Source organism: Bolinopsis microptera, chromosome 3, assembly GCF_026151205.1.
Source record: "Bolinopsis microptera isolate Bmic1 chromosome 3, MBARI_Bmic_1.0, whole genome shotgun sequence".
NCBI classification, from domain to species: domain Eukaryota; kingdom Metazoa; phylum Ctenophora; class Tentaculata; order Lobata; family Bolinopsidae; genus Bolinopsis; species Bolinopsis microptera.
In genome coordinates this window covers 20,662,790-20,681,921 of record NC_087074.1, presented here as the reverse complement: position 1 = coordinate 20,681,921, position 19,132 = coordinate 20,662,790, and the positions used below count along the sequence as shown (strand labels likewise).

General features: G+C 37.1%; 2 protein-coding genes across 7 annotated transcripts in view; both read right to left on the bottom strand.

The window, feature by feature from the left end:
• Positions 1-19,132, bottom strand: part of LOC134813369 (zinc finger protein 236-like) — a 145,376-nt gene that overhangs the window by 24,956 nt on the left and 101,288 nt on the right. Inside the window, exons 6-7 of one of the 6 annotated variants that reach the window (XM_063821099.1) lie at positions 10,919-11,154; positions 10,643-10,717 (exon numbers count right to left, since the gene is read on the bottom strand). The exons of 1 other annotated variant lie outside the window; for it this stretch is intronic. In XM_063821099.1, coding sequence (XP_063677169.1) covers positions 10,946-11,154 — 209 coding nt within the window. In that variant the 3' untranslated portion in view covers positions 10,643-10,717; positions 10,919-10,945. Of the gene's footprint in view, positions 1-8,132; positions 8,381-9,871; positions 11,155-11,239; positions 11,975-19,132 lie in introns of those variants that run through there. 4 more of the 6 variants (XM_063821101.1, XM_063821098.1, XM_063821088.1 and 1 more) reach the window with 4 other exon arrangements.
• The window catches only part of LOC134813368 (uncharacterized), a 359,978-nt gene continuing 341,788 nt past the window's right edge, over positions 943-19,132 (bottom strand). Inside the window, exon 20 of the transcript XR_010160007.1 lies at positions 943-1,092. The gene's annotated coding sequence lies outside the window, so the exon portion shown is untranslated. The remainder of the gene's footprint in view (positions 1,093-19,132) is intronic.

Here is a 19,132-nt window from a genome sequence, read left to right as displayed (position 1 = left end):
TATTCCCAGGTGTACTTATTCCCAGCAGGATATTTGACGAAACAATTCCCCTTCAGTTCGGTGTTCTTATTCCCAGGTGTACTTATTCCCAGCAGGATATTTGACGAAACAATTCCCCTTCAGTTCGGTGTTCTTATTCCCAGGTGTACTTATTCCCAGCAGGATATTTGACGAAACAATTCCCCTTCAGTTCGGTGTTCTTATTCCCAGGTGTACTTATTCCCAGCAGGATATTTGACGAAACAATTCCCCTTCAGTTCGGTGTTCTTATTCCCAGGTGTACTTATTCCCAGCAGGATATCTGACGAAACAATTCCCCTTCAGTTCGGTGTTCTTATTCCCAGGTGTACTTATTCCCAGCAGGATATTTGACGAAACAATTCCCCTTCAGTTCGGTGTTCTTATTCCCAGGTGTACTTATTCCCAGCAGGATATTTGACGAAACAATTCCCCTTCAGTTCGGTGTTCTTATTCCCAGGTGTACTTATTCCCAGCAGGATATTTGACGAAACAATTCCCCTTCAGTTCGGAGTTCTTATTCCCAGGTGTACTTATTCCCAGCAGGATATTTGACGAAACAATTCCCCTTCAGTTCGGAGTTCTCAACATGAACTTTCAGGTGATGTCGCAAAGAGAAACATCTCCCACATTTGGGGCACCCGAATGGTTTGGCCCGCTTGTGCACCACGTTGATGTGCTGCTTCAGGTTCCATTTGTTGCTGAGGATTTTATCACAGTGAGGACACGGCGCCTCAAACCCAGGGCCGGTTCTCGGATGACTTTTCGGCTGACTCGACTCATTTCTCGTTGGGCTCAACCTAAACTTTAATTCTGCGAAATAGATCTTATTATGAAAACTTTGATGGCAGATTTTGACCTCTGATCCCCAACGATTTTATTTGGATCTCTCGGAATGAAAAGGTACCGTTCAAGTTTCAACACTTATTATTATTATAAAACAGGATCTTACCGACAAAAATGATACTTATATTTTCGTCATATCGTCGTAGTTGTTTCATTTTGCGAATTTTCCGTCGGATCAAATCTTGAAGCATTTCCTCGAAAAAAATGCTAGTTTTTTATGTTAAAATACTCTTCATGTCAAAAAATTAATATAACGATGTTTTAAACCATTTAAATGATACTAATAATAACGCATTAGGTTAACAATAAATATGGCTTATGTATAATTAAACAATTGGTCCGTTTCATTTTCTCGTACTCTTCATATACGGAAAAATAATTTAATCCCCCAAGTAAAATCAACGCACGATCAAAATAATTCTCTTTAAATACCTTTATCACACTCCACACAACGGTAATTAAAACGATAACATTGTATAGCTAGTAAAGTCCTGCATCCTATAAGAGCTATAATGATAATAATAACTTGGGGTCAACCCATTAAAAGACTTCCTCAAAAGTGCCAAGAATCAAAATTCATCCTTAAGCAAGTTCAAGTGTGTTGTCATGTGTTGTCATGTGTTGTCATGTGTTGTCATGTGTTGTCATGTGTTGTCATGTGTTGTCATGCACCATTGATCTCATCTTAATTATTCATTGTTGGTAGACATAAACTCCATGCGTATGGAATGTAAACAGTACCCCCTCTTTTCTGATCTTGCCTCGTGATCCTTCAGATGATGTTTTTGACTGAAGGGTTTGAGGCATTTGGAGCACCTGTGAGGTTTCTCACCCTGGTGAACCCTCTTAATGTGCACTTTAACCTTGTACTTAGAGCTCAGTACTTTGTTGCACAGGGGACATGCTGCAGAGAACATGCTGTCTGATGAATCTGGGGTGATGCAACGTCAATTAATGTCAATTAATGTCAATTAACGTCAATTAATGTCAATTAATGTCAATTAACGTCAATTAATGTCAATTAATGTCAATTAACGTCAATTAATATCAATTAATGTCAATTAACGTCAATTAATGTCAATTAATGTCAATTAATGTCAATTAACGTCAATTAATATCAATTAATGTCAATTAATGTCAATTAATGTCAATTAATGTCAATTAATGTCAATTAATGTCAATTAATGTCAATTAATGTCAATTAATGTCAATTAATGTCAATGTCAGTTTTGCAAAATTTTGGAATACTGACATTAATTGACACGATATTTTTCGACCAGAGATTATGTAGTTCTACCATATTTTTAGCACTTTAGAACGTTTATATCATCAATTTATTCACTGCATAGAACATGCTGACTGATGAATCTGTGAATTAAATATATTGACATTCGGGTTAATATCGCGTTTAAACTTTCATGGTAGATTGGTAATTTACCGACTGTCGTGCGCGAGAATTTTTATTTTTTGAAAGTGCAGAACGGTCCACATCTTAACGAAATTTCTTGCAGATACTGTTATAATATTTCATAATACGTTTAATGTTTATCTGGCTGTATTTCGGCTAAACTGTTATCAACATTCATCGTTCATCCTGTTTTCTTGCCATAACATAACAATACCCCCTCTTCTCCGACCTATTCTCATGGTCTCTGAGATGGTGTCTCCTGTTTTCTTGCCATAACATAACAATACCCCCTCTTCTCCGACCTATTCTCATGGTCTCTGAGATGGTGTCTCCTGTTTTCTTGCCATAACATAACAATACCCCCTCTTCTCCGACCTATTCTCATGGTCTCTGAGATGGTGTCTCTGGGAAAACTTCTGATGACACTTGGAACATTGGAATGGTTTGTCCCTTTGGTGGACACGCTTGATGTGTAGCTTTAGGTTCCTTCTGTTGCTGATCACTTTGTAGCAGAGTGGACACGATACCGCTTCTAAACTCTTCGCTGAATCTAAGTCGTGTTTACCTGCAAGGGGACAATTATAATTTGCGTCATCGGTGTGAATAATAGGGTTCAATTGATCGAAAAGTGTTCTTTTTAACTAATTTACATTTGTTGTGAAATCTATCATTCTTGTTAATATTTCATCCGAGAAAGGGACTGATCACATATTTTGCGGTAAGTCCAAATTAATATCAAACCTAATTCTAAAAAGCATCATATATACAGGGTGGCCCATAAAACACTACCCATCCTTATCTCTTAAAATTGTTACAGGTCGCTGAGATCTTGCTAATTATTTTAAAAACAAAAAGTGGCATAACTTATGTTCTGATAAATATGTATAATATATATAATTAAAAGAATATATAATATAATTAAAGGAATGTAAATCACTTCTTGATGTAGCAGCTCCCGTTCTTCTCAGACCTTTCCATGTGTATCCTGAGGGTAATCCTCTGTGAGAACCTCTGATGGCACCAGTTACACTGGAAGGGCTTGACCTTGTGGTGGATTGTCGCCACATGTTGGTTCAAATTTCCTCTGTGACTGAACCTCTTGTTGCAATACCGACAAGTAGTGATATCTGAGAAGAAGTAATTATATTATGTATTTGAAATTGCAAAAATTTCTTGTTACTTTAAAAAACATATCCTTAAAGATCACTAATTAATTATCAGTAAGTTTTTGTCATTGTTAAATTTTGAAATATACAAATTAAACACCTTTATATTATTGTACCATAAGGCCATGTCATACCAAAAATATAGATAAAAACATACATTCAATTTGGTGCAGCACCGAAAACAAAGTGAATCATTTATTTCCAATAACTTAGCAATTTTGAAAGTCAACATTTGATCTTGTCTTAAATATTCATTAAGAAATTATTAAGAATGGATATTTCAGAATTAAATCGGAAATTCCTAATCTTATGCATATTCCAATCTTATTCCATCTAAAACCAGATTAATCTAACAACGACGTTCAGAACTCATCAAAAACCACCATTTAGCAGAGCATAACTTCAATTGCATTCAATATCAAACAAACTAAACAAAATTAATGACATTACTCTGATTCTGAACAGTAGTGTTTTTAGCGTCGTGTTCAAAGATATTTCTATGAATATTTTATGAAGCACGCCCCGTTCCGCTGAGCCCGTTCTATGTGAACTTTGAGGTGAACTCTTTGAGAAAATCTCTGCTGACATCCATGACACTTGAAAGGCTTTACGTTGAGGTGGATGGAAGCAACATGTTTGTTCAGATTCCCTTTTGTGCTAAATCTTTTGTTGCAATAACAGCAAATACCTGGAGTCGTGATGATATTTTGCAAGTAAAAATTAAATTTTTTGTCAGATACCACGTATGAATTTCGAAAGATTGATTCGGAAATTTATATGCAGAACTTTCATTAGAAATTTGGAACGAAAAATTGTCAAATTTATTATCATATAAAAGGCCGGAAAGCATTTTACATTGCCAGTCAATACATAAATTGAGTTCGACTCAAAGCGTATCATCATGTCTCATAATTAAAGTTGTTGTGTAGAAAGGGCCAGCATTTATACGCCAACAAACAATTCCGTAGCACCTCAGCCCTCTAAGGAGACGTTTCCCGATACCCGGTACCCCGCCAACCAAAGGATACACCGCCATCACCAACAACTCACTCTTGGAATGGAATCTACAGAAAGATCTGAACCAGGAATGAATGGAGGACGTACTACTTACTGTTGTCCAGAAGCAATCCCTGCCAAACCAACCTAGAGTAAGTATTTATACGCCAACAAACAATTCCGTAGCACCTCAGCCCTCTAATGTAGCACCTACTGGCTGGTTACTAGGTTACTGGCTGGTTACTAGGTTACAATTCCGTAGTTACTAGGTTACTGGCTGGTTACTAGGTTACTGGCTGGTTACTAGGTTACAATTCCGTAGTTACTAGGTTACTGGCTGGTTACTAGGTTACTGGCTGGTTACTAGGTTACAATTCCGTAGTTACTAGGTTACTGGCTGGTTACTAGGTTACTGGCTGGTTACTAGGTTACAATTCCGTAGTTACTAGGTTACTGGCTGGTTACTAGGTTACTGGCTGGTTACTAGGTTACAATTCCGTAGTTACTAGGTTACTGGCTGGTTACTAGGTTACTGGCTGGTTACTAGGTTACAATTCCGTAGTTACTAGGTTACTGGCTGGTTACTAGGTTACTGGCTGGTTACTAGGTTACAATTCCGTAGCACCTCAGCCCTCTAATCTGCTCCAGGGTTTTGTTTTGTAAGCTAGCATAATCTATTCAAATATTTTGCTATTCAAATGTCTAATGAGAGATGGCCCTTTCTTCTCAGCCCGATATAATTGAATCTGGCAATTTTTTCTACAAGACGATCGCCGTCACATGTGGTATGTTTAGGGGTTATTACTGATACTCTATGATAAAAAGAAAATATTATGTGGTCATTGAAATCTCCTTTGTTGCAAAATCTTTGTGTTTGACGACTCTCAGATATGTGCACAAGACTGTGATCTCGGATGCAATTATTGAACTGCTCCAATAATTATCAGATTTTAAGCATTTAAAATTGAATGTGTGCAACTAGTGACTCAAGTTGCGCCAGCGACAGTTGATGCTATGCATGTTGTACTGTATAGTAGTCACGAAATGTCGTAAATTATTACGACATTTTAACATGAATGTAGCAGAATAGAGATCTAAAATTAAAGTAATAGTTAATACTGTGATACAAGTCGCACCATTAATTTTATATTATAGTCAAAATTTAAATTGAATTAAAACCCCTCTCAGTTTTAAAATAAAGGGTGAACAGAATAAAAGTCTGCGAACCCAATCGAAATATTTAAACATCGATTTAACTAACCACAGTTTTGTCTTGACAATAAATTAAAAGATTGAATTTATCCAATTAACCGTCAGACAAAATTAAATGCTTCATTTGCCATTAATTTGCTTTAATTTGTCTTGACTAAAATCTAAACACTTAACGATGCGAATCATTTCTAGCGAAACATTTCCCGTCCTGCAGGGACCTCTTCAGGTGGTTAGTCAGACTATTCTTGCGAGTAAAGTTCCGCCCGCACCTGTGACACAGGAACCGTTTGACCTTGTGGTGGATGGTTGAGATGTGTTGGTTCATGTTCCATCCCCGGCTGAAACTCTTGTTGCAAAAACGGCAGATACCTGCGAGTTACCATAGTTACACTACTAGTTACCATAGTTACACTACTAGTTACCATAGTTACACTACTAGTTACCATAGTTACACTACTAGTTACCATAGTTACACTACTAGTTGCCATAGTTACACTACTAGTTACCATAGTTACACTACTAGTTACCATAGTTACACTACTAGTTACCATAGTTACACTACTAGTTACCATAGGTACACTACTAGTTACCATAGTTACACTACTAGTTACCATAATTACACTACTAGCTACCATAGTTACACTACTAGCTACCATAGTTACACTACTAGTTACCATAGTTACACTACTAGTTACCATAGTTACACAACTAGTTACCATAGTTACACAACTAGTTACCATAGTTACACAACTAGTTACCATAGTTACACTACTAGTTACCATAGTTACACAACTAGTTACCATAGTTACACTACTAGTTACCATAGTTACACTACTAGTTACCATAGTTACACTACTAGTTACCATAGTTACACAACTAGTTACCATAGTTACACTTCTAGTTACCATAGTTACACTACTAGTTACCATAGTTACACTACTAGTTACCATAGTTACACTACTAGTTACCATAGTTACACTACTAGTTACCATAGTTACACTACTAGTTACCATAGTTACACAACTAGTTACCATAGTTACACAACTAGTTACCATAGTTACACTTCTAGTTACCATAGTTACACTTCTAGTTACCATAGTTACACTACTAGTTACCATAGTTACACTACTAGTTACCATGGTTACACTACTAGTTACCATAGTTACACTACTAGTTACCATAGTTACATTACTAGTTACCATAGTTACACTACTAGTTACCATAGTTACACTACTAGTTCCTCGGCTAAATGTTTTTTTGCGTAAGGAGTAGTGGAAGAGTGTTTCTTTGTGCTGATAAATTTAACGGGCTTATAAAATTCGCCTATCACCGTACATAAAAGACCAATATTGAGAACAGCATATCATGGTTTAAAATCGCCGTTAAGAATGTTTAAAATATAATCACATATCCCATTATATAATAATCATCTCATATTCTAATCAAATTACATGTACTAATTTCTAATATAGCAAGATCCAGCTCTATCAAATCGTTCCAAATGAGACTTCAGGCCGGTCTTCCTAGAAAACCACTGCTTGCACCGCGTACACTGGAAAGGCTTGATGTTGTGGTGAACGTTAGAGATGTGCTGTTGTAGAGCTGTCCTCTGTTACTACTAGTTACTACTAGTTACCATGGTTACACTACTGTTATTGTGCTGTTGTAGAGCTGTCCTCTGGGTAAAGCAGCGCTCACATCGGTTACTACTAGTTACTACTAGTTACCATGGTTACACTACTGTTATTGTGCTGTTGTAGAGCTGTCCTCTGTTACTACTAGTTACTACTAGTTACCATGGTTACACTACTGTTATTACGTGTCGCTTTAGGTTTCCCTTTTGGGAGAACTTTTTTTCGCAGTGCTGACAAATGAGCTCGACTTCGACACCTAGGTGGTGGAATTAACAGTTGGAAACTTTTTAGTAGTTTATAACTGGACTTTAAACTTAAAGCAACCGATAGTGTCATTCCTATTTTTGTTGAATAATTTGGCACCATCTGATAAAATTCAGTCCCGTTCATCATACATTTAAGTCACTATTGTGACGGTACATTAGAACTAGACAGAAACAAAGTGTGAAGGGCCTGAACGGAACCCCTCGGTTTCAGTTCCTTGTTTAACACTGCCGTACAGCAAGGACATTCGCCGGTTTCTCCAAGGATAGGCACATAGCTCACTCCACACAATGCTCTGTCAAATGTTGCTTATATACCAAGGATCTACAGGAAATATTTCCTTGTAAGTTTTAGAGGGCGATCTGTGAACAGACAACTACCTCATTCCCAACTATAGGAACCAGAATTCCTATACTATCCCAACAAGCTACACCAAGCATATAGTGTACTAATAACTTCGCTCTTTTTAGCCAACACTTGATTAACAAATTAACATTTTAGTCAAATTTCTCAAATTTGATGAAATTGAATCAGATAAGTATGCCTTGTTTTCAATAATTTACGTTGCCAAACACTACTCAAATCTGCTTTTCATACGAAACGTTTTTGTCGTAACAAATTCCAATCTGTTTAAAAGTCACGGTAAGAATCCGGAATGAAACACCAGCCCCTTCGTTCGGAATTTTTCAGGTGAATGTTGAGAGCTTGTTTCTGAGAAAAGCTTCGCTGACACGTGACACATTGGAATGGCTTCACTTGGTGGTGAATCGTAGAAATGTGCCGTCTCAGATTTCCTCGGTGACTGAACTTTTGGTTGCAGCGCAGGCAAACATGACCTGGGTTATTAAGTTTGTGTAAGTACATTTAATTATTTAATGTCATTCATCTTCTTAGTGGACTGACTATGACTATGTTTTAACTTTTTTAATAAGAACCGATCAAAACGGTAATTTTTATACTGAACATAACCTTAATGGCTCGTCAGCATTTCTTAATTCTTTTACATTTGATAAGCAACACTCTAAGCCGAGTAATAGTACGCATTTTTTGCTAAGTGGCAGCAAGTTTACAGTTCCAACACTCGGTTACTACTTGTTACTACTAGTTACCATGGTTACACTACTATAAATATCTCCGGGATTTCGACGCGGGATCATATTATCACTCAGCCCGGCCCGCTGTTAGATAAACATCTCAAGGTGATATCATCCCGCCCCGGAAATTTGTATAAACCCGGCCCGCTTTTTAGTCGTAACTGATGTTTATCATTCAATTCTCCGACTTACAATAATCAATGATACTGCTGATTAGAACTCGATAATAGTAGAACAGTTAGACGCGCGATCACGTGGGCGCGTCACGTGCGTACCACGTGCCACCAATAGCATACGCCGAGTCTATACCACGTGACACGAAAGCGCACCACGTGATATGAAACATCGTAACCGTCCACTTCTTTTACAATTTACTACTGTTAGTACGTTATCGTATCACTTGTTATCACCATCACAAATAGAAATGAAAATATTACTAAAATCAGACCCGTATTCCGAAATAAATAGTTGAAATGTGACTGTGTACCAGAATAGTTGAAATGTGGCTGTGTACCAGACTAGTTGAAATGTGGCTGTGTACCAGACTAGTTGAAATGTGGCTGTGTACCAGAATAGTTGAAATGTGGCTGTGTACCAGACTAGTTGAAATGTGACTGTGTACCAGACTAGTTGAAATGTGGCTGTGTACCAGACTAGTTGAAATGTGGCTGTGTACCAGAATAGTTGAAATGTGGCTGTGTACCTACCAGTATAGTTGAAATGTGGCTGTGTACCAGTATAGTTGAAATGTGGCTGTGTACCAGAATAGTTGAAATGTGGCTGTGTACCAGAATAGTTGAAATGTGGCTGTGTACCAGAATAGTTGAAATGTGGCTGTGTACCAGAATAGTTGAAATGTGGCTGTGTACCAGAATAGTTGAAATGTGGCTGTCTAGTCTGAATAGTTGAAATTTGGATGTCTAGGCTGAATAGTTGAAATGTGGCTGTCTAGTCTGAATAGTTGAAATGTGGTTGTTTAGTCTGAATAGTTGAAATGTGGCTGTCTAGGCTGAATAGTTGAAATGTGGCTGTCTAGGCTGATTAGTTGAAATGTGGCTGTCTAGTCTGAATAGTTGAAATGTGGCTGTCTAGGCTGATTAGTTGAAATGTGGCTGTCTAGTCTGAATAGTTGAAATGTGGCTGTCTAGTCTGAATAGTTGAAATGTGGATGTCTAGGCTGAACATCTAATTGAACGTGTGATGACAGTGTTTACAAATAAAATCTGGGCGATTGGATATAGATAAAAATAAGAAATATTTATTGTTAAAATTACATAAAATAATATATAGTCAACAAACATCACCGCATTGTTATTTTAATTTGCCAGACTAGTGCAGATTATTAAAAGTAAATATACTAAAAAACATTGGTTGCTTGGGCGATAATAAAGGTGACTTTATCTACCTTACTCGGGAATATTATGACTGGGATAACGTGGTGGGTTTTGGATATTTCCGCCATATTTTTCCCGGTCATTGATTTTCCCAGTCATAAATTAACCCGCTATAAGATTCCCGAGTAAGGTAAACTAATAGTAATACATTTTGATGCTTGGTGGGTTTTGGAACATTCCGCCATATTTTTCCCGGTCATTAATTTTCCCAGTCATAAATTAACCCGCTATAATATTCCCGAGTAAGGTAGCTTAATTTTCGACTTCAATAACCAACAGTTGTCCATAAATTGTGAACTGATATAATAGTGCATTAAATAAGTCTCGCTTGAATGGATTAAGCGTGTTACAAATGCTAGAATTTATACATCATTATAAGTGATGCTGTGAATATTTGACAGTGTCATGAAAATACAGCATAAAGTACACTGGTTAAATGCAGTTCGCTAATGTCACAATTGTTTGTTATTTCCACTAGTTTCGTAAGCATTACCAATCCAACCAGGATAGCATGATCCCCGTTTTTCTGCACTCTCCAAATGGATTTTAAGGCAGGTTTTCTGCGAAAACGTTCGCTTGCATCTGTCACATTGAAACTTTTTGATCTGATGATGGATTGTTCTGATATGTCGGTTAAGGTTTCCTTTCTGCGAGAACTCTTGTTTGCAGACATAGCAGATGAGTCCTGGTTGATACAATTAATTGAGATTTGATAGTCATAACTTTCCACGAGTATACGAATTACATGAACAGTTTTTCAGGGAGCTTTGCAGTAAATTATTAAAATAATTAGATAAGTGTCCATTAAAGTTACTTTTAAATGGTCTGTTAATAAAAGACACATACAGTCGTCTAAATAAAATAGCTGATAACACGAAACATTTACTTCACATAAAGCCTTTCACTTTCACTTTCACTTCCGAAACTGATTTTTAATAAAACACGATCCCCTCTTCTCGGCGCTCTCCAGGTGGATCTTCAGACATGTTTTCTGTGAAAAGGACCGTTTGCACATGTGACACTGGAATGGCTTCACTTGGAAATGTATGGTGGTCACGTGTCGTGTCAGGGTGGCTCTCTTGCTGAACTGCTTGTTGCAGAAATGGCAGATGTATTCGTAACCTGTAATACCGTTTTTTTATAATTCAATTTTTTTAATGTAACCTGGGTGAGCGTTTTTGACTTTCAAATAAAAAATCTCTCATTTAAAATAAATGTAAAGTGTTGAAATTAAGGTCGTTATTTGGAAAATAAATTTAACATCATTAATAACAAAAACACAAATATTTAATAATTAGTTCTGTATTAAATTTTCTGGCTTTGTATTCGAATATAACGAAAAAGGATGCCACCATTTCATAATTAATAAAATCGTAAGTTAAATATACTCATACAATCACTAAATAAATCCAATAAATGCAGTACATCCCCTTCATCTAAAGAATTTCAAATAAACAATCCAGAATCAGGAAGCACGGTGATGAATCCGCTTAGCGTGCTCCTTCATATCCCTTATCTGAGCGTGCTCCTTCATCAAGTAAACAATCATCTGAGTAAACGTTCTCCCACAAGTCACACATAGTAACCTAGTAACCAGTTCTAGTAACCTAGTAACCAGTTCTAGTAACCTAGTAACCAGTTCTAGTAACCTAGTAACCAGTTCTAGTAACCTAGTAACCAGTTCTAGTAACCTAGTAACCAGTTCTAGTAACCTAGTGAATCCGCTTAGCGTGCTCCTTCATATCCCTCATCTGAGTAAACGTTCTTCCACAAGTCACGCATTTGAAGGGCCGAAGTTTCTGATGTACTGATCGTAGATGCTGCTTCAAGTTACTTTTCTTGCTGAATATTTTGAAACAGACCGGACATTCGACACTTTTTCTTCCCGCATCCTCTTCTTTCCGTAGTTGCCATAAGTAGGATGAGGAAATGTTAAGGGAACCTGAAATAGTTGTCATAATAGATACTTTCACTTTCACTTTCACTTTCACATAATAGATACTAGAGAACCGCCACGCGAAGAGGATTTGAACTTCTTGGACCACATTCGCATTAACGTAAGTTATGCTTTGAAAAGAGAAAGTTTCGCGTGTAAGTTTTGTATTGTAATTTTTCTCGACCAACCTGACCCGGAAAAAAATGTGGATTAAGTCTGGCAAGAATATGACGAATCATCCAAAAACAAACTTTAACTCTCATGATTGGAACTTTGTCGTTGCATTTTTCAGCACCAGCATGAGAGCCGAGAGGAACACCTTCCGGTTCAAGAGAAACTGTTAGTAGGTTGTGTACATGTGGATTCTGGTGGGAGGTTCAAGAGAAACTGTTAGTAGGTTGTGTACATGTGGATTCTGGTGGGAGGTTCAAGAGAAACTGCTTTTTTTTTTTTTTGTTGGGGACTGGCCCGTGGTACCAGCCAATGTTTACTCAAAAAAGTATATATAATATCAATGGTAATAAGAAATTCATCCCCGTGGGGCACATGCATAAATATAAAATGTAAAGGAAATCTCAAACTATTCAATTTAGACTCTACCGGTAAAGTATGCAATGAAGGTTTATAGCTTAAAGTTTTATTTTCCAATGGTTAATAGGTAAAGATAAGAAAAGTAAAACAAGACTGAGCACTTCAAATTTGTAGAATTTGTAACTTGATTTGAAATCGCGGCGATAAAAAAGAATGTCCTATGTTGGCAGTGTAATTGATGAGATATGCGACGTTTATTGAGTGATGCATAAGTGTGTGCATATAATCTAAGATGTAGAGACAAGGTTATTATCGGCATTTTGGTTTATGTTACGCTTTGATTTTCTTAGTCCTGTTATACAATATAACATGAAATTAGGCCAATCGTCTTCGATGTTTTCATTTTGCTGATCGATGAGCATAGTTTTTATACAAGTTTTGTAAATGTTCAGGTTAAATAGACTAGGCGGGGAAGTTGCTGCAACATTATATCGGTTTATTGCTAATAATGGACCTTTAAAAAATACTGAGTTGTTGTAAGGGTGTTGACCATACTTTTCTGACCATTGTGTAGTGAGAATAGAATCCAGGTTAGTATTAAATAATGGTGCGCTTTTGGGAATTGTTTTCTTGAGAGACAATGGTACTAGATGAGGAAAGTTTTTCAATTTATGCATTAAAATGAGTGCGTTCTTTACAATGATATTGTGTACTGTTTTATCGTAAACTTCATTAAGATTTTCTCCTATCAGGAAGATGTTGGCATCATCTGCGTACATAATGAAATTGGCTATATCTGATATTTGAGGCAGGTCGTTTATGTAGATTATAAAAAGTAAAGGTCCTAATATTGACCCTTGAGGCACGCCGTATAAAATTTGGTTGGTTGAAGATTTTGACGAGCCAATTGATACAAACTGTTTCCTGTTAGTGAGATATGACTTAAACCAGTTTAAGGCTTGACCCCTTATGCCGTAATGGTCCAGCTTGCGCAAGAGTATGGAATGATCCACAAGGTCGAAAGCTTTGCTGAAATCGATTAAAAGAAGTAAAGTTACCTGCTTTTTAGACATTGAATTAAGAATGGTGTCTTTTGCGTTGAGAAGAGCATGTTCACAAGACCTACCCGGGCGAAAACCGTATTGGTTTTCACATAGTATGCTGTATTTATCTAAAAAACTTATAACTCGGTTATGCATTAGCTTTTCAAATACTTTAGAGAAAGAAGCAAGAAGAGATATTGGTCTGTAATTTTTTATGTCAGATTTAGATCCACCTTTGTGAATTGGGACCACCTTCGCTTCTTTCAAAGCCTGTGGAAAGATCCCCTGTTCAAAAGAACTGTTGACAACGTGGGCTAGTACACTAGTAAAACTGGGACAGCTGTTAGCGATTTTTAGAGGTTCAATTTTAGTGTCTAGTGTGGCTTTATTCTTAAGCAGGTTTATGACGTCCTGAATTTCTGTGGCAGTGACTGGCTTTAAGTAAATACTACTTGGAGTGGCTTTGCGAAGTGTGCTATGGGTTCCACCAGGATCAAAAGTGGTCCTACTACTAATTTCAGACTTAATTTTAGGAGCGATGTTTGAGAAGTAATCGTTAAATTTTTCTGCTACAGCTGCCGGAGTGCTGATTGAGCCGTCTTCGTCAGTCAGTTTAATTGAAGTAGGTTTAGATTTTTTCCTATTAAGAAGACTGTTTATCATTTGCCACTGCTTCTTAGAATTTTCTTTGTTTTGCTCAAAAAATTTTTTGAAGTGCTTGTTTTTAGCTTTATCGATGTGTTTATTACAAAACTTCTTCAGACGGTCATATTTACTGCGGTTACTATCAGATGGTTCCTTAACAAAATCATAATATGACTCATTTTTACGTTCTATAGCTTCTTCGAGCCAGGGTAGCATCCATGGTTTCGGATTAACACGTTCATTTTGTCTTCGTGTTTGTCTTTTTGTGGGATAGGCGGACTCGTAAATCTTATTATAAGCCGTATTTAAATTATTGAACTGTTCGTTGGCATCATTGGTATTGTTAAAAATTTCTGACCAACTTTCATCTGTAATTAAGTCTCTGAATTTTTGATTGTTGGTGTCGTTAAATCTACGTGTTTCAGTTTGAGATACATTTTGTGAGTTAGACGCAGAGCGGTAGCTGCTGGTTGGCGTGTTATCAAGATTTATTGTAGTGACTATTGCTAAGTGATCAGACATATCTGTCGTTAAGACGTTACAGCTTATTGTATCCTCAAGATTGTTTGTGTAGATGTGGTCAATAAGCGTGGCACTATGGTCCGTTAGGCGAGTTGGGCGTGATACAATTTGAATAAAACCGTAAGAGGACGCAATATCTATAATGTTCTGACATGCTTGGTCGCTGCTGTGCTTCAGTAAATCAAGGTTGAAATCTCCATGAAGCGTCATATGTTTACGGGTGTGTCTCCCTAGGTTGTGCAGCGTATTTTTGAAAATTTCTAGAAACGCTTCAGGTCTCCTAGCGGGAGAACGGTAAACATTGCCAATTATTTTCGTTCTGTTGTATCCTTTGCACTGATGGAGCTTGATAAATTGAAATTCGCCACTAGTATTAGTTGGTTCAGGGTTTGGAGTGAAAATATCAATTTTATCATAATCGACTACACGTTTGTGTACATAAGTGGCTAGCCCCCCACCTTTTCCAGATGGGCGAATTGGATCCTGGATAAATGGTTCATGAAATCCATCTAAGGTAACGTCGTTTATTCCGTTCGGTAATTTCCCTAAAGTGCAATTAGTTTCGTTAAAACACAATATATCATACTTATCATAAGTCTCAATATCATCACGTAGTTGATCTATATTCTTAATAAGGGATCTTATGTTCAGAAGGGGTCATTCATAATAACTAAGTATTTCTTAAGTAAATACTCGCTAGTGATTACTTAGATTTTTCTGAGTCTCAAAATCGGTATTCACAAAGTTTGAGCATTTACTGCCCAGTAAAAACTAATACTCAAGCTGAATTCATCGTGAGTATGACTTACATTCAAGTAAATACTCACTAAAATGCTCTCAAACTAGCACTCAAATACTCAAATCAGTATTTTAAGAAGAACGACAGGTTAATTCAGATCTTTTGTTTGCCATCTTATGTTAATGGGAAAACACCCAAATTCGGATGTACATCGATGTATCGAAGGAATGTGAAATAAACATTTGTGTCGAGTACATTCGACATTCGCACATCACGTACCGCATATGTCTGTGATGGAATTTGTGATATCGCAATCTTGAAATGGCGGCAAAATGACAACACCCTTGACTCCGAAGATAATTCAGAATCATTCTTGATATCTATAATGAATGTTGCGTGTGCGATATTGTGTCCCCTACAGGTAATTTTCTTTTACCCACGGTAGTTTCCCGAAACCCACCGTAGTTTTACTGTGGTTTGCCGTCAATTTCTCAAACTTTATTAAATACATATCGATGTTCAAAAATTACCTAGCAGATTATTCTAACCCAATACCGACAGTGATAGAAAGGTAAGCTGAACTTTTGTATGATCATGTTCGTGGCATGTTTTCGACATGATTGTGTCTTTTGTTATTGATTAATTTTGTTATTGATTAATTGACGAAGTTTGAACTCAGCTTGTGTTAAGTCTGAGCTCTATGGCACTTCCTCTTTTACCACCGGCCCTGCACATTCGACTAGAACATTCAAGACCCGACGTCAGCCCCAAACGGACTTTTACTACAAAACCCAGTTCCGCTTTGAAGAACCGTCCGTTGACTGGATGGCCAGGCATTTTTTGGGACCAAGAGATAAATCGTCAAAAAAAAACAAGCGAGAATGGACATTTCTAGAGAAATAGCTCAAGAACTCAATAATATGACCACCGAAGATCAAGTAGCGAGATCTTTTTCCAATAAAAAATCAAGGCTACTGGAGAAAACTGACAAATCAACAGGAAATGTAGATCCAGATTTGAACGCTGATGAGAAGAAGTTTTTAGATTTTTTGTTAGGAAATCTAAATCCTGAGATAACTCCGGACCCTCTTGTCCAGCGGTTAGATTTTGGTGTTGTAGCTGGTGCCACCTCATATATACCACCCCCTAAGTCATACATGGATGATTTACTAGAGCTAGACAGATCTGTGGACGGAGACGATATATCTGTTGTCAGCGCCAGTGAGATGTCTACTACAGTCAGTATGAACTCGAATCGTGCAAATCAGATAAAACAATACAAAGTCTCGGAGTGTGTAATGAGCATTGAATTTGAAACTTAATTTAATCCAAATTATTGTCTTTATGACGGGGTCTTTCAAACGTACTAATACAAGTTTTCATCACTGTAGGATCACAAGTTACGAGTATGACATTTACCGTGTTGGCGGAAATATCAATATATACTCAGAATGTTACATCGGTTTTCAGCTTGATGCGGACGGTAAGCTCAATTATATTTTAACTATCAATGGTGGTTGGAAATTGCATTTCATATTAGCAATTAGCAGTGTACGTTTGTTTTCACTGTTCAGCCTATTACAATCATCTCGGTACGCAATTTTTATCGCTAGTCCTAGCCAAAGCTTTCAGAGAGGTTTTTTATAACTATTTTTTGAATTGATGACTGATCTGCGTTACTTGGCTCCTGAATGTCGTGGGGACACCATTTTTAGCTTTAACTAACCGTAATGGTCGCATCTATATTGGACTTACAAGGAAGCTTATACTCTAACGTGTTTATTTTTCTGGGAAAATTTGCAAAAACGTCATCCAATCGGGAAAAAATATATTAGAGCTTTTGTACTGGCAGTGGGGATCAGTCGTCCCTAAAAATTTGAAGTGAAAATATCAATTAGAAGGGAAGTTATTGACGTTAAAAGTCGTTGAGCAATAGGTGAGAAAATGATTTGAGAATGTGAATTCGGTTCTCACATTTTGAGCATGAGTTTTGATCATTTGCTTACTTTATGAATACCAATCTTGAGTTAGTTTTGGGTGACGAGTAAATACTAACTTTATGAATACCGATTTGAGTGCTAGTTCCAACTCTGAGCATTTACTAGCGACAAAATACTCAGCCCGCAAATACTTAACTTTACGAATACCAAAAGCGAATTTGATCTCAAAATCTAAGATTATCTCACAATTTGAGTCTGAGTTTTCGTTTATGAATGACCCCTATAGAAAATGTTTTAAGTTGAGAGCAGGTAGATTTTTTCACGTTACGTTGTTGTTTATACTGACAACTAGTTAGGAAAGATGAAATATTGCTCCAAGTTGAATCTTGATGCTCTTCGTTGGTCATGGCGTCGCCAATAAGATTAAATCGACTATTCTGATCGTACGGATTAAATATGTCACTATTAAGTTTACTGTAGTCGTCATAGATTTCATAGTAGGTTGCGTGAAATCCAGGAATGATACTTTCACAGCAACTCGTACAGCCTAAATTATCCTTAAAACATTTGACATGGACATTACTTTGACACCATGAGCATGTGCGAATATTTCTAATAGAGTAACACCAGCCGCTGCAGCTTGAACATTTGATCTTGACTTTATTTTCAGATGTAACAGTGGGTTCCATTTATAACTAAATATTATGATTATGATACTGATAGTATATAAAACTATAGTTCAAATCAGATTCTTTCACGAGAACCGGAGGTCCTGTATGCTACAGAATCGTGATATGATTTAAAAGTAAATTATATTATTCTAAGCTAAAATCGGATAATTAAGTGAAATAAAGTGTCCTTATCTAGGGCCTTATCAGTATGATTTAAATAACTGATTTGGCTAAAAAATAGAAATCGAATAAAGTGGTTGCTTTTGTGTTGTGTAGTTTTGTGAGGTGTTATTTGTATTTGATTTGTTTGTAGCGTTTACGTAATAAGGGACTATCGCACTGAACTTGAGTAATACTGAAGAGAACGCACTTGATTATTTATAGATTTGTATGTGAATTTTGAATGTTGTATAGAGTTATGAAATCTCATTGATGCTAGTAGGTTGTGTACATGTGGATTCTGGTGGGAGGTTCAAGAGAAACTGCTAGTAGGTTGTGTACATGTGGATTCTGGTGGGAGGTTGAGGAGAAACTGCTAGTAGGTTGTGTACATGTGGATTCTGGTGGGAGGTTCAAGAGAAACTGTTAGTAGGTTGTGTACATGTGGATTCTGGTGGGAGGTTGAAGAGAAACTGTTAGTAGGTTGTGTACATGTGGATTCTGGTGGGAGGTTCAAGAGAAACTGCTAGTAGGTTGTGTACATGTGGATTCTGGTGGGAGGTTGATGAGAAACTGCTAGTAGGTTGTGTACATGTGGATTCTGGTGGGAGGTTCAAGAGAAACTGCTAGTAGGTTGTGTACATGTGGATTCTGGTGGGAGGTTGAAGAGAAACTGCTAGTAGGTTGTGTACATGTGGATTCTGGTGGGAGGTTCAAGAGAAACTGCTAGTAGGTTGTGTACATGTGGATTCTGGTGGGAGGTTGAAGAGAAACTGCTAGTAGGTTGTGTACATGTGGATTCTGGTGGGAAGTTGAAGAGAAACTGCTAGTAGGTTGTGTACATGTGGATTCTGGTGGGAGGTTGAAGAGAAACTGCTAGTAGGTTGTGTACATGTGGATTCTGGTGGGAGGTT